Here is a 15,392-nt window from a genome sequence, read left to right as displayed (position 1 = left end):
TGTATGTCTCTCTAAGTAAAAAAGATAGGGTATCCATATGCTTATTGAAATATTTCAGCTGAACTCTATTTGATTTTTATTTCAGGATGAATTTACAGGAATTGAGCCTTTGAGTGAGGATGCTATTATCACAGGTTTCAGGAACATAACTATTTGTCCTAACCCAGAAGACTCCTGTGACTTTGCTAGAGCAGCTCGTTTTGTATCCACTCCTTTTCATGAGATAATATCCTTGAAGGATCTCCCTTCTGATCCTGAGAGACTGTTGCAGGAAGAGGATCTAGATGTGAAGACCTCTGAGGACCAACAGATTACTTGTGGCACTATTTACAGTTCACCTCTCAGCATCAAGAAGCTGAGGTGATTGATTACAGGTTGCACAAACCAGGTTGTTTTAAGTGCTCTCTTATTGTGCGTGCTAATCAGTTGTAGCAATTAATTATCATCTCTTACCTGTCAGGTACTGTGCTAAGTGCTTTGCATGACAATAGGACTCCCCCAGATAAAGTGTCAAAGGAATTTAGTAATTGATTTAAATATGCGGGTCAGAAAAGTACATTTTGATGGTTAGGAGACTGAGAGGCCCAGGAGGATCATGGTGTATACCTGATTGGGAGAGAAGAAGCATTTATTTTTTCCTTTAATATTAAGTTTAATAGTAGAATAATTTTTTTAAATATATATTTTTTATTGAATTTTTACAGAGAGGAAGGGAGAGGGATAAAGAGTTAGAAACATTGATGAGAGAAACGTCGATCAGCTGCCTCCTGCACACCTCCTACTGGGGATGTGCCCACAATCAAGGTACATGCCCTTGACTGGAATCGAACCTGGGACCTTTCAGTCCGCAGGCTGACGCTCTATCCACTGAGCCAAACCAGTTAGGGCAGTGGTCGGCAAACTCATTAGTCAACAGAGCGGCAAACCGCGGCCCACAAGCCACATGTGGCTCGCGAACCGCAGTTTGCCGACCACTGGGTTAGGGCAATAATAGTAAAATAACTTGATACTAACTTTGGTTAGGCAATTAGAGATGTATTTTTAAAAAGTATATTTTGATAGAGAGGTGGAAATGAACAAAAAATAATTAGGAGGGGATGGCATAGAGAGCCAGAGACTAATAAGCCTTATGATCTATCCATATTTAAAAGTTGGCTAATTTTAGCAAACTTATTCCAGCTTCAGGAATATTCTTAAGTTTGCCAATTTTTGATTTTAAACTGCATTTTCAGATTTTTTTTCCAACAAACTTTTTATCAGATTTGTTAGCATGTTTTCACCTTGAGTGATGTTGGCTTCCCTTTTTCTTTCTTGATCCTTTCTTTTTTGCAGAGTAAAAAATCCAGAGAAGCAATCAACAGGAAGAAAGTTAGTGTCTATTTCAGTTTTCTCAATCATTTAGGATAGATATAGAATAGGCATTTACTATAGATTAGATAAATAAAGCATAAGTTTAGAAATTTAATGCTAGGTATTGCTCGTTAACCAGGGTAGGTAAAGTTACCTAGATTCTGATTATCATTCTACTTTTGTTTCGGGAAAATAATGGCCTTTGAAAATGAGACTATTAAATATCAAAATGTTATATAACAGATAAAATTGACAGGTATTTTCCCTATGAGGATTGACTGATTTGTAATTCTTTCAGCCCAATTATTGAAGACAGCGGTGAGGCCACACATTCCTCTGGCTTCTCTGGATCTTCTGCCTCAGTTATAAGCACCTCCTCCATCAAATGTCTTCATATTCCTGAGAAACTGGAGCTTACTAATGAGGCTACAGGTAAGTACACATATACCACTGACTTGTAAGCAAACGTCTACATCCATGTGTAGTGCACACTTATTTATCTCAGCAAACTGAACTGTTTTTCTTTCCTAGAAAAGTTTCCATAAATTGTGAAATTTCTAAAGTAGATTAGTACTAACAGAACATCCTATATAATAATAGGCTAATATGCAAATTGACCTAAAGGTGGAACAACCAGTTGCTATTATGTGCACTGACCACCAGAGGTCAGACACTCAATGCAGGAGCTGCCTCCTGGTGGTCAGTGCACTCCCACTGGGGGAGCGCCGCTCAGCCAGAAGCCCTGAGCTGGGCTTACAGCTGGCAAGTGCAGTGGCGGTGGCAGGAGCCTCTCCCACCTCGACGGCAGCACTAAGGATGTCTGAGCAGGCCTAAGCCATCAGTTGGACATCCCCCAAGGGCTCCTAGACTTTGAGAGGGCACAGGCCAGGCTGACAGACCCCGCGCCCCCCCTCCCCCCAGTGCACGAATTTTGTGCACCAGGCCTCTAGTAATATCATAAAGACCTGAGATAAATGAGTTTTGTTAGGTTACCAGTATTGATCATGCAATCTTGTTTTTCCCCCTCCTCTGTTATAATACTCATTTTAGATTTTTTTGGGTGTGTTTTTTTACAACTTCTCCTCCTCCCCCAGAAAACCCCATTCAGTCACCCTGGTGTTCACAGTATCGCAGACTACTACTAAAATCCCAACCAGAGCTGAGTGCTTCTGCAGAGTTTTTTGTAGAAGATAGACCAATGCCTAAGTTGGAAATAGAAAAGGAAATTGAACTGGGTAAGTACCATTGAATGCATGTCCTTTTGTGTATGACAGTGTACAAATAAGTGATTATTTTTGTATTTGAGCTTGATGCTTTTGAACAATAAATATTTCTAGATTATAAGAAACAGAATCATTGATAAGTTCTTGTCCTACTAACAATAGGAATTCTGTCTTCCCTTTCAGTATTTAATAAATGATTTTTTTAAATATGTTTTTATTGATTTTAGAGAGAGGAAGGGAGAGGGAGAGATAGAAACATCAATGATGAGATATAATCATCTATCAGCTTCCTCCTGCATACTCCCTTTTGGGTATCAAGCCTGCAAACTTGGCATGTGCCCTGACTGGGAATCAAACTGTGACCTCCTTGTTCATGGCTCAATGCTCAACCACTGAGTCACACCAGCCTGGCTAACAAATGATTTTGAAAAGTATTTTAGCTGCTACTAACTGACTAATTACAAGGTGCTATTAGCCCTTAAACCAGGAAGTAAAAGCTAGGGGCCCTATATACAGTATATTCCAGTGGTTTTTAAATGAAATCAAAACCTTCTCAACAGGTAATGAGGATTATTGCATTAAACAAGAATACCTAATATGTGAAGATTACAAATTATTCTGGGTGACACCAAGAAACTCTGCAGAGTTGACCATAATAAAGGTAGGACTGATTCCTTGTCATTACAATTACCTTGTAAATAAAGTGAGTTGAAGCAATAACTGTGTCCCCCTGGTACCATCAAATTCTTTGAATAGTCTGTAAGCTTCTTCTAGGAAAATCACTGATGCTTCAAGAAATCACTCACCATTACATTCCAGGACCAGATATCAAAAATAAGAAGCTATTGTGTAACTCTTAATACGTCCAAACATACTCAGTATTCTGTAATTTTATCTTCTTGGGAAAATTTGAAATTTTCTGCCCTGCTCCAGTATTGACAAGTTACATTCTAGACTTTACACACACACAATATTATTTTGAAATTTTCATTCACCACCATCCCAGGGATTCACATTACCTCTTTCTTAGGTTGGATGCCCAGTTAATTGGATTTCATTTTTTTCTTCTTTCTTGGTTTAAGCCCTCATGCTTTAGTAGCTTCCTGAGAAGAGATGTATGGAATGTAAGTTTTTTGAAATCTTACATTCTGAAAATTTCTTATTCCACATCTTTACTTGATTGGTAGTTTGGATATTAGAATTCTTCATTTAAAACATTTTTTCTTTAGAAATTTTTTAAAAATATGTTTTTATTGATTTTTAGAAAGGGGAAAGGAGAAGCAGATGGTCTTGTGGCATAGATTTGGTTGCTCTCAGCTCTTTTGTTACAGATTTACTAGAAGCCCGATGCACGAAGATTCGTGCTAGAATGGGCTTTCCTTTCCCTGGCTGCCAGCACCACCTTTCCACTCTAGCCCAACCACTTTCCGCTCAGGCCCCAGAATCGCCTCTTTCCACTCTGGCCCCGCCCCCCAGAGGCCCTGAGAGACCGGGGGTGGGGCAGAACGCCTGCATCGTTGCCATGGCGATGATGCAAGCGTCCTGTCACTCGGCGTCTGAGTATGCAAATTAACTGCCATCTTTGTTGGGTTAATTTGCATATCACTCCTGATTGGCTGGTGGCGTAGCAGAGGTACGGTCAATTTACATGTTTGTCTATTATTAGGTAAGATGCCTTTCAAAATAATCCCTTTACTATTATTTCTGTTGGCGTATTAGAAGGGCTGGAGGGAATGTTTTTAATCTGCCGACAATAACCATAGATTCTAATTGCTCTTATTTTTAAAATATCATTTCTTACTAGGTATCTTCTCAAACTATCCCATGGGACTTTTATATCAACCTCAAGTTAAAGGAACGTTTAAATGAGGAGTGTGATTATTTGTGCAGCTATTATCAGTACCAAGATGGCTGTATCATTTGGCACCAGTATACAAACTGCTTCACCCTTCAGGTTTGCAATAACATAAAAACAATTTCAAGTCCTCAAGTAGAGAGATTTGTGTTCCATTTAGCAAAAGAATTTAGTACAAAATTCTTGTTAATTCTCTAGAAGTAGACCAACTCATTATAAATGAAAAGCATTGATCATTTTCTTTTCCCAAGTTATTTTGACTAAGACCTCTTTTAACTTATATCAATGTTCAGACATATACAAAAGTAGATAATTGTGTAATGACCCTGTCATCTATGATCATCATCAGCTCATGGTCTCTCTTGTTTTAAATTCCTGGTTGGTTGATTCCAATTTCTCTGCCATGTCTGGTTTTGACACTTGGTCTATCTCTTCAAATTTGGGTTTTGCCTTTTAGTATTCCTTGTAATTTTTTCTAGATAGCCGATATGATATACTGGGTAAAGGAACTGCTGTAAATAGACCTTTAGTAATGTGGTTGATAAGGTGTGAGGGGAAGAAGGGAGAGCATTGTATAGTCCTGTGATTTATGTTTTTAGGAGCCTATGTCTCTGTGTTTCTGTCCTCCCCTACCCCACCTCCTTGTGTGGAACGGGCTAGCTAGAGTGGGCTGGAGTTGGCTTTCCCTTCCCCGGTCTGGCAGGCTCTGGATAACTAGTTTCCCATGAGGCAGGCCCTGTTAAGAACAGAGCACTCTGGGCTGTTTCACATGGTTTCTTCTCTTCTCCTCCTGCAGAAGCACGAGAGACATTTTTGCCACTATTTACTGTGAGAACCTGGTCTAGCTCCTATAGTAAATGCTCACAAAAGTGTGGATCTTTGCTTACAGATCCTAGAAGAGTTACAGAGCTTTTTACTATGACCCCCACTGGATTATGTTTAGAACCCAACCCCATGTAACATTTTCTCTGTAATGTTCTTAAGAAGGTTTTGCTGCATAATTTGACTGTAGTATAATTTCCCTAAATGGTTGGAATAAGGGTATTTTAAAACTACCATTTATAGAACACCTTTTATGGGCCAGGTTTGTCCTTAATGCTCTTAGTCCATTATTTCATTACATCCTCACAAACAATCTTATAGGAGAGCAGTGTTGTTAAAACTGGGACAAAGGCCCAACCTACAAAAGAGCCCCCAATTCTAGTACAGAACAACAAGAAAGAGGACAAAGCAGCAGCAAGCAAGGTATTGAATATAAGTGCAGTCACCCTAACTTAAAAGACGGTGAATTTTGTTGTCCTTCTATCTCCAGGATCTTTTTCAACACAGAGAATTGATTACCCATGAAATAACGGTGTTGATTGTTTATAACCTTTTGACAACAGTGGAGAAACTACACAAAGCAGAAATAGTCCATGGTGACTTGAGTCCAAGTACTCTGATGTTTAGAAACAGGTTGGTCCTTTTCATTCTTTTACGCTTCTGTTAGCTTTCTCTCAAACATAGATAGTTGCATTTTCTTTTGCCTTTCAATAAATGCTACATTGACAAACACAGTATGTTAAGAAAATATTTGCTACCTAAAAATCAATAACCATTTAAACAGTCAATAGTTTAAAAGAATTCAAAGGAAAAAATTTTTTTGGAAATACATTAATTCAGAAAAAAATAATTAACCACTCTTAGTATTGTGATGATTCCTGTCAAAAAGAAAATAAAATATGAATATTTTGGGGAATGTAAAGTAGATTGTCCAGTCTTTCTTTGATTGGGACCAGTACAAATCTAGTGAGTATGCTAGCAAAACCAAGGCACTGCTTAGTTTCAAAGACCAAAGCTTAAGTCAGGCCAAATTAAGGCAATTGCCAAGGGGAATAGGTAAAAACCAGAATACAAATGCAAACTATGCCAAGAAAAGGGGCTTAGTGTTCAAATTAAACCCAGCTTAGCCATCAGGTTCAAGGGGTAAGTGGAGAGCAGGAAATAAGAAATAAAGCCCAAATACTAAGAACTGAGAAAATATAGAACACATTAAGGCATGTACAGTAGAATACTACTTGGCTATAAAACTGAAGGAAATCTTACCTTTTGTGATAGCATGGATGGACCTGGAGAGTACTATGCTAAGTGAAATAAGCCAATCAAAGAAAGACAGATACCATGTGATCTCACTTACATGTGGAATCTAATGAACAAAATAAACAAAAAATAGAAATAGACTCATAGATACAGAGAACAGACTGACAGCTGTCAGAGGGGAGGGGTGTTGGGAGGCTGGGTGAAAAAGGTGAAGGGATTAAGAAAAAAGAAAACCATATATATATATATATATATATATATATATATATATATATATATATATATATACATATAGACACAGACAGCAGGGTTGTGATAGCCAGAGGGAAAGAGTAGGGGGTAAGTGGAGGTAGGCAGAGACTTTGCTTGGGGCACTGGGAGCATGATGCAGTGTGCAGATGGTGTTTTATTGAGTTGTACACTTGAAACCTATATGGTTTTGCAAACCAATGTCACTATTAAATTTAATTAAAAAATAAAGAACGAACATATTAAGGCATGAACAAGGAAGGCATAGTCCATAGTTTTTGTTTTATGGGAAGGACTAGAGGACCAGCATACCTTTGTAGTGATTACTGGTCTCATGGTATTTGAGTAAAGCAATTTGGTTTAAAGATGCTTTGTCTGCCCCAACCCTGCGTCTACCCCAACCTAAGGTACGCAATTAACTTTCTCTGAGGCCACTGATATAGATAAAAGCAGCAATCATTCTTTACATTTCTCCTGATTACTTAATCTGTAAGAGAAGACTCAGTTCAACTCTAAATTATAGTTGGTATGGAAATTAAAGGAACCCCCCGTATATTTCTGCAATTATAACCAAAAGAACTGGAGCATCCCACCTTCTTTCCTGAGATAGCAGATCCTAAAATCTTCCCCAGGCATAATACAGCAGCGTTTCTCATCCAGGGCACCAAAAGTATTTTGGATAAGATAATTCTTCATGCCGGTCTATTCCAAACATTTTAGGATGTTTTATGTCACTATTCTCCCATAACTGCCCCACCCCATCCAATTAAATACAACTTATATTCCCCCAGCCATGTGACCACCAGACTCCCCCCTCCACCCCCTGCGTTCCCAATGTGAAAACCCCAGGTATAGTTTTTATTTTCATTGTGTTTCACAACACTGAAAGTTTAGAGGATAATGCTAGAGTTCTCTGGTCTACCGAAGTTTTAAGCAAAAGGATATTCAAAGCCTTTTAAGGATTGGGCATTTGTGCACTATGTATTTAGATATCCCTTCTTTTTGTCACGATTTGTCAAATGTGGTAGGAAATTTCATATACATTCAAAAGGATTTAAAAGAACCTTTTGAAATCATTTAATGCAGTGCTTATATATATATATATATTTTTTGTGACAAAATGTGATCCAAAATAGTGAAATGCCTTGTCCAAGGTAACAGTGAGTGGCCAATTAGAGAGTAAGGAGATCTTCCTGCTTCTTTTTATTAACCTAAGAAACATTTTTCCTATCTCTCCCAAGTTTTAAAATATCTAGAAATTACAATTTTGTGATGGCCAAAACAGTTGCATCATATAAAATGGGAGCAAATATAAATTTTAAGGTAAAATAGATCGTTCTGTGCTGTAGGCATACGTAAGTGGTTTAATCAAAGCCTGCATTTAGGAATAGAGGACCTGCCACCAATATCAGTCAGGGATTTGAGGGAACTAACTGAGAAAAGCAGAGAGACAAACACAAAAATAATCCGTTCTTTTCTCTCACATAATAGTTCCTACATCTCTTTGAATAGTAGCTTTATTGCATGGAATAGATAAACCCAAGGAAATAAAATTAATGGTGAATTAGTGCTACAAAATTGTTTTTCTCTTTGTTTTTGTTTTAGGAAATAAGGGTTGAAATAAGAGTAAGGTTGACTTTGGTGTTAGTTTAATAAAAAACAGGATAGATTTCAATATAGATTACAAAAAAAAAAAGAAGTCCTATATTTTCCGTTAAAATCTGGGAGAAAGAAACCTGAATGAAAATGAAAACTTGGAAAATCTAATCTATAGTAGTAAACAGAAAGGTTATGACACCTGTAAAAGCTTAATTTTCTCCATCATAATTCTCATCAGTGTATAAATAAATCATTGCTTTTGTATGAGTTAATATGTACAATGTAAGGCAGAGGCCTGCACTCTACCCTCAGTACTCACTTATGGAAACTTGATAAATGTTCTGTGGTGACCGCGCACTATGGTTTAGATATATACTAATGTTTGTGTCACTAAACTAATTTTGACAATCCCCACTTGCCCACTTGGGTGGATAGACACTGCCACTGCTCCTACAGGTGTAGTTTCAAAACTAACCACTGGGGGGAGCTGTTGGCATAGCTAAGACACACCTGCAATACCTCTTTTTTTTTTCTTTTTCTTTTTCTTTTTTTTTTTTTTGTTTAAGACCAGCTATGCAGCTTCTTTCATGGCCTATTTTTTATTATCTCTTTCTCTTAAATCTGGGCTTAGAATCTACGATCCCTATGATTGTGATAAGAACAATCAAGCTTTGAACATAGTGGACTTCTCCTACAGTGTGGACCTTAGAGCACAGCTAGATGTTTTTACTGTCAGCGGTTTTAGGACTGTACAGATCCTGGAAGGACAAAAGATCCTGGCCAACTGTTCTTCTCCCTACCAGGTAAGTGTAACATAAGCCTGAGCAAATATGGAGAGGGTTTCTTCATCTCTCTTTTTAGATAAGCTGTGAAAGCTAGTGTTTACTGATATTGTCTCTCCTGGAATAGATGACCTAATTTTCAAATATCATCAAGTCAAGCAAAATATACCATTTTTTTGCCACAACATTAAAGAATATACAGACACGTGCAAACCCATGATTAACTCAGTAACCTAAGTGTCAGGACTATTTCTAGCACTTAACTATGTAGCAAGTCATTCTCTGTGATCTCTGTAAAATAAGGATAATCTGCTCTGTGTACATAAGAATTGTTGTGAGGATTAAATTAAAAAAATATAAAGGGACATTAGGACAAATGTAAAGTGTTTTATACATTATATGCACAGCCCTTTCTGACTCAGTTCTGGACAGATAGCATTTGCTGATTCATTATGTAGCATGAACCTGAATTAGTCATATGGACCACGTTTAGATCACAGCTGGAGTCCATGCAAACTCAGTATATCTACAAATTTGAATTTGATAGTCCAGTTATTTTTGTTACCTTTTGTTCTTAAGGATAGTTCCTAGAGTTGGCTCCATTGATCACTTCTTTGGGGGAGCTTCTCCCTTTTCTGTAAGGGTACGGGGCAGTCTACTAAAATATATGTCATAAAATAAATTTAATCACTCTAGTATCTTTCAACTTCCTATATAAATAAATTGCCATGAATCCTGGTCTGTGTGGCTCAGTTGGTTGGAGCATTGTCCTATACACCAAAAGGTGGCGGGTTTGATTCCCGGTCAGGACATATACCTAGGTTGCAGGTTTGATCCCCTATCGAGCTGAGTGTGGGAGACAACCGAACAATGTTTCTCTCTCTCCCTCTCTCCTCCTCCCTCCTTCTCCCCTCCCTCCCTTCCTCCCTGCCTTCCTCTCTCTAAAAATAAATAAAAATAATTAAATAAATTGCCATGATAGTAGCAGAGAATTGTTTTAGCTGATGGTGCTTTTTGTGATTTCAGGTAGATCTGTTTGGTATAGCAGATTTAGTACATTTACTATTGTTCAAGGAACACCTACAGGTCTTCTGGGATGGGTCCCTCTGGAAACTTAGCCAAAATATTTCTGAGTAAGTATTGGTGATTTCAGGGTCTTTGCCTGCTCAAATAATTTTCTTTTTCTATTGGGTGCTCTCTCTGCTTTGGCAGCCTTAGTTTTCTTAGTCCCAATGCCATGATTCCATTAATTTCAACAGTTTTTATTAAGTATCAGTGGAGCAACTAGGACAAAGGAATTGGTAATTAAAAACAAGAAACTATTCAGACTTCAGGACATCATTCTAGACCTAGATGTATCATATAGACTGCAATTGTAGTATTGAGCCTCTTAGTTAGAAATGTTAGTAGATACATTTCATGAAAATAATTTTCTAACCAATTGGTGTTAGTGTTATACCCCTTTTTAATAGCTGTTGTTATCAAAAGTTAATAACCATCTCTTGAAGATAGTTAAATTTCTAAATTATATACTAATTGTAGACTATTATTTAGTGAGTGGGTGGAACCAAAGCAGAGAACTGAATCTCCTTGGTGAAGAAGTAAATGCTCTTTTAATAAGAGCTACTTGGTCTCAGAACTTTAGTACTCCCTCAAGCCTGATCATGAAACTTATTAAATATCCCATGTTTCACTTTAGTTTATCAGAGCTAATAATAAGTTTACCAAGGTATCACTGATCTATTCTTTGGTTTTAAAAAATCAGTGTTGAAGATTTAACACTCCTTCTCCTTCATTCCCCATTCCCAACAATTGAATTGCATTTTTTTCTTTATTTAATTTAGAATTTGGCCAATCTTATTTGCCTCCAACATATACTTTAAAAATAGGCTTAAAATATAACACAAGACACATAGGATAGTTTCAGGTGCCTCCAGTTGTTTATGATCCTAGGTGGGTCTAACAAACACAAACAGGTGGGGTCAGTTGGGATTTCCTAACAGCTCTGCCTTATACAATAGTGGCAACTTCTCTGATTCGAAAAAAAGTACAAACATCATAGACTAAGCAGCAGTTACTTCAGTCAAGCTTAGGATTCTCAGAGGATTGTGAAGATAATAAACCACTAGGTAGGGGGAGAGATTCTATAGTCTTTCTAATGACCTAGACTTTAGGAAAGTTAGAGGAGACAAAATTCATTTTTCTTCTATTTGTAGAAGAGAAGTGCTGCATCTTAGTAAACAGAGGAAATTTATTGGTTTAAATGAGAGACTTTTTTTCTTTTAAGTGCATTGTATTATGGCTTTTCCCACTATGATAGTCTTTTTAAGTTTCACCTTGGACTTCCAAAGTGCTATTTGAATGATCTCTAACCCTAGAGTTCTAGGCATTACCTTAAATCATATGGTACATAAATGTACCACTGAGTTAAACACAGAAAGAATTTTAACTTTTACATGCCTAATATTGACAGAAATGGTTTTTATATATTTTTAGGCTAAAAGATGGTGAATTGTGGAATAAATTCTTTGTGCGGATTCTGAATGCCAGTGATGAGTCCACAGTGTCTGTTCTGAGGGAACTTGCAGCAGAAATGAATGGGGTGTTTGACACCACATTCTACAGTCACCTGAACAAAGCTTTATGGAAGGTAGGGAAGTTAATTGGTCCTGGGGCTTTGCTCTTCCAGCAAGATAGGCAGTCAAGTCTCTCACAGGTTCCTGCCTAAAACCACTGGTTCTGCTGTAGAACACTAGACCTGTCTATGCTATAAGCTACTCTAGGATGCATTTAGATACACTACCAACACTTTCTGCTTTCTGGTAGTGGTGTACTTCTGGGTAACTGGCGGTTTTTTTACACAGTAATGTACCTACTCTTCTTGTCAAACTTTAACAAAGAACTGTTTTATTCTAAATGGACTCCATGTGAATAGGTACCTTGTTGTTCATTGCATTTGTCTCTACTTTTCCCTTTCATAATTTGTGATGTGTACCCTTCTGATCACTGTGTATTTTGTAAATAATAAAATAGTATTTGTTAAATTTGTGCTTCTAACATCTCATCTACTTTTTGCCAACTAAGATAATAAATGGCTTGGTTTTGTAGACAGGAGCTGTTTTACCATGGAAATTTACATATCCTATATTTGGAACTGTTATGATAGGTTCGTAACAAGACAGTGGCCAAACATTTCTTTAGGTGTTCCTGACCTTTCACTAAGTGGTCTAAATTGAAAAGTAGATAAAATATTTACACAAGGCCAAATTTTCTTAACTTTCAAGTGGCAAGATTATGTTTTCAATATATCTTAATTAGAGGCCCGGTGCACGAATTCGTGCACCAGTGGGGTCCCTTGGCCTGGCCTGCGGGATTGGGCCAAAACTGGCTCTCCAACCTCCCCCAAGAAGTCCCAGATTGCGAGAGGGCACAGGCCAGGCCGAGGGACGCAGGAGGTTGGCCAGCCAGGGAGGGACTGTGGGAGGGCTTCAGGACGTGTCCAGCCCATCTCGCTCAGACACAATCAGCCGGACCCCAGCAGCAAGCTAACCTACTAGTCAGAGTTTCTGCCCCCTGGTGGTCAGCATACATCATAGTGAGCGGTTGAGCAGCCTTAGCATATCATTAGCATATTACACTTTGGTTGGACAATTAGCATATCAGGCTTTTATTATATAGGATGTTTTAATTTTTATCCACCCATCCCCTTTGTCTGTTTATATAATCTAGTGGTGCTGTTGCTACTGGGTCTCTTGATTGTGACAGTGGCTATTAGAAAGGAAAAGGAAAGGTTTTCATTGTGGTTTAGCAACCCTTTAGAAATGGAGTAATCATCATTCTGTTACATACAGAATGAGTTGGTGGAGGCTTAAAGGAATAGAAGATTTTGTTGTTTGGAAGATTTGAAGAGACAGAGGTCAGAATAAAAAAAATAACTTTGAAGTATGGAATAATTTGGAAGAGAATAGTTCTAGATGAAGTAGTGAGCCCCCAAATGGAAACATGAACTACACCTGGCCTTGGTGATAGGGAAAAAATTGGTATAAAAGGGCACTGAAAATGATCTATTTCATATCTAAATATCAAAATTAGCAAATATGACTCCATGCAGATGCCTGATTTTTTTTTTTTTAAGCTCTAGTTGTCACTGTTACTGCTGTGACAGTGAAGATTGCTGGAAAGTAGAAAATTCTAAATATATCTCAACTAAAAATATTTAAGCATATATAGTTGAAGCACTGAAACATGACTCTTCTAGATCCAAGTTAGAAATTCTTGCTCTTATCCAAAGTAACATTTTCATGTTTACTTCGCATACAACTGATGATGTAAAGTTACGTATCTGTATCATCTGTGTAATTGAGCCCTTCAGCGCCTCTGCTTTCCTCATTATTCAATCTACTGCTTTGCACAAAGTCATTACTCTGAGGCTGGACAATGAACCTAGATTCTTTCTTAGCATAAGCTTAGCTACAGTCTAGTGAATTCTTCAGCAACCTTGACAGCAAGGCTGACAAACCACTGCTGTCTGGAGAAACCTTTATTTCTGAAAGTCCACTCAGAGGAGAGGAGGAGAATCTGAGGAAGCTACTTACTAGAGAACTTGCAACTGTTTTGCCACCTCTTCCTCCATTTCCCATCCCTCCAACTCCAGGCCTTCTTTGTAGAGGAGAGAAAACAGTATCTGATCAGTTAGGACATCTTAGCATAAGCATAAAACCGCAAAGCGGGCACATTTTCATTTCTCGTATATTTTATGCTTGTTTGTCTTGGGAGAAAGAAGCCTGTGATTTTTGGCAGAAGGTTCAAATAATTCTTATTTCTTGTCTCACTGAGGCAAGAATAGCATAATGAGGACCTGGAAGAAAAATAAACATCTGAAAAGATAGGATTTTCACTTTGGTTTGAAAAGAGGCCATGGAATATATAGTGCCTCACCATTCACAAAGTGTGCATCCACCAACCTTCCACCACTGAAAGCCTGTGTCATCCTGTGCTGGTTGTATAAGAACCTTCCAGTTACAGTGCTCTCCCTGATGCCAGACCTGAGGCTGGAAATAAAACCGTTTCCTATAACAGCTGGACTTTAGACTGTTAGTTGAGCTATTACCTCAAGGTAGATAAGAAAGCCTTTCAGATGGTTAACACTGGCTCTTTGAAATTAATCTCCTTATTGCATTTAGGCTAAAGTTTTTAAGCAAAGAAGTGCTTCTTTTCTGTTACATCCAAAAATGAGAAATTATTCATCCAACTCTTTCTAATATGTTAAAATTTGCTTCCAATCTGGCTCCTAAAGTTAAGACTTGTGAGAAAGGTACATTAAAAAAAATTTTTTTAATATAACAAACTTCAACCTTAATGTGGTTCATAGTTCCACTAAAGACGCAAGAAGCCATGACTAGAATAGGATGGAGGTGGCATTTCCAATCAGTGTGGGGAGAGATGGATTAGTTCATAACTGCTGTGGAGGCAATGGATTGGAGTTTGAACTCTCATCAGTGCCAGTGCAGTACCTCCGCACAAAGTGGAGGAGGGCCTTCCTCTAGTGGGCTCTGCCTCTCAGTGCACTGTTGCTCGGCTGATTCCAGCCGCTGCTCAGCCTGGTGCCCTTGTGCAATGAGTAAGTTCCATAGCTATGTACTGTGGCCTTTGCCTGTTTTACTGCTTACCCACAAAACAATTTATATAGATGAAAAATGTTAATATAAAAAATGAAAATATAAAATACTAGATGACTTCATAATCTTGTCTGTGTAACATAAAACTAAGATATAAACAAGAAGATTGCTGTATTACTATAGTAGATAAGCAAAGTCTAACATGGCCACTTATCTCTCCCCTCAAAAACAAGAAAAACACGCCATAAATTCAAAGCAGGAAAAATTACTTAAAACATATACTTGTATCATCTTTCACTTGGATTGTCTCAAGGTCTCGTAACTATCTCAGTATCTCCCTCACCTACCTCCATTCATATATGAACCCTCCAGTAGCTTCCCCTCTCACACAGCACAGCTGAAGACCTGTCACCCTGACAACGCCCTACCAGATCTGACCTCGCTGTTTCCTGACCTCTGTCCTGACTCCTGCTTTCCTTGTTCACTCCAGTCTGCCCACCTGCTTGCTGCTCCTCAAACATGCCAACTAGTTTCTCTCTTTATGGCCTGTTTGCTTTGCCATTTCTCCTGCCTGGAATGTCTTCTCCTGGGTTTTCACATTAATTACTCCCTTATTTCCCTTCATGTGTCTTCTCAA

General features: G+C 38.1%; 1 protein-coding gene across 1 annotated transcript in view; it reads left to right on the top strand.

The window, feature by feature from the left end:
* The window catches only part of BUB1B (BUB1 mitotic checkpoint serine/threonine kinase B), a 72,978-nt gene extending 60,740 nt beyond the window's left edge, over window positions 1-12,238 (top strand). Inside the window, exons 14-22 of the mRNA XM_008142993.3 lie at window positions 86-360; window positions 1,649-1,782; window positions 2,445-2,585; window positions 3,134-3,234; window positions 4,378-4,527; window positions 5,741-5,883; window positions 8,987-9,158; window positions 10,164-10,270; window positions 11,634-12,238. Of these exons, the coding sequence (XP_008141215.2) occupies window positions 86-360; window positions 1,649-1,782; window positions 2,445-2,585; window positions 3,134-3,234; window positions 4,378-4,527; window positions 5,741-5,883; window positions 8,987-9,158; window positions 10,164-10,270; window positions 11,634-11,865 (1,455 nt within the window). The 3' untranslated portion in view covers window positions 11,866-12,238. The remainder of the gene's footprint in view (window positions 1-85; window positions 361-1,648; window positions 1,783-2,444; window positions 2,586-3,133; window positions 3,235-4,377; window positions 4,528-5,740; window positions 5,884-8,986; window positions 9,159-10,163; window positions 10,271-11,633) is intronic.
* The last annotated feature ends 3,154 nt before the right edge of the window (window positions 12,239-15,392 follow it).

The sequence above is a fragment of the Eptesicus fuscus genome, chromosome 5 (assembly GCF_027574615.1).
Source record: "Eptesicus fuscus isolate TK198812 chromosome 5, DD_ASM_mEF_20220401, whole genome shotgun sequence".
Taxonomy (NCBI): domain Eukaryota; kingdom Metazoa; phylum Chordata; class Mammalia; order Chiroptera; family Vespertilionidae; genus Eptesicus; species Eptesicus fuscus.
The sequence above is the reverse complement of the archived record's forward strand: the minus strand, read 5'-3'. Positions and strand labels throughout refer to the sequence as shown.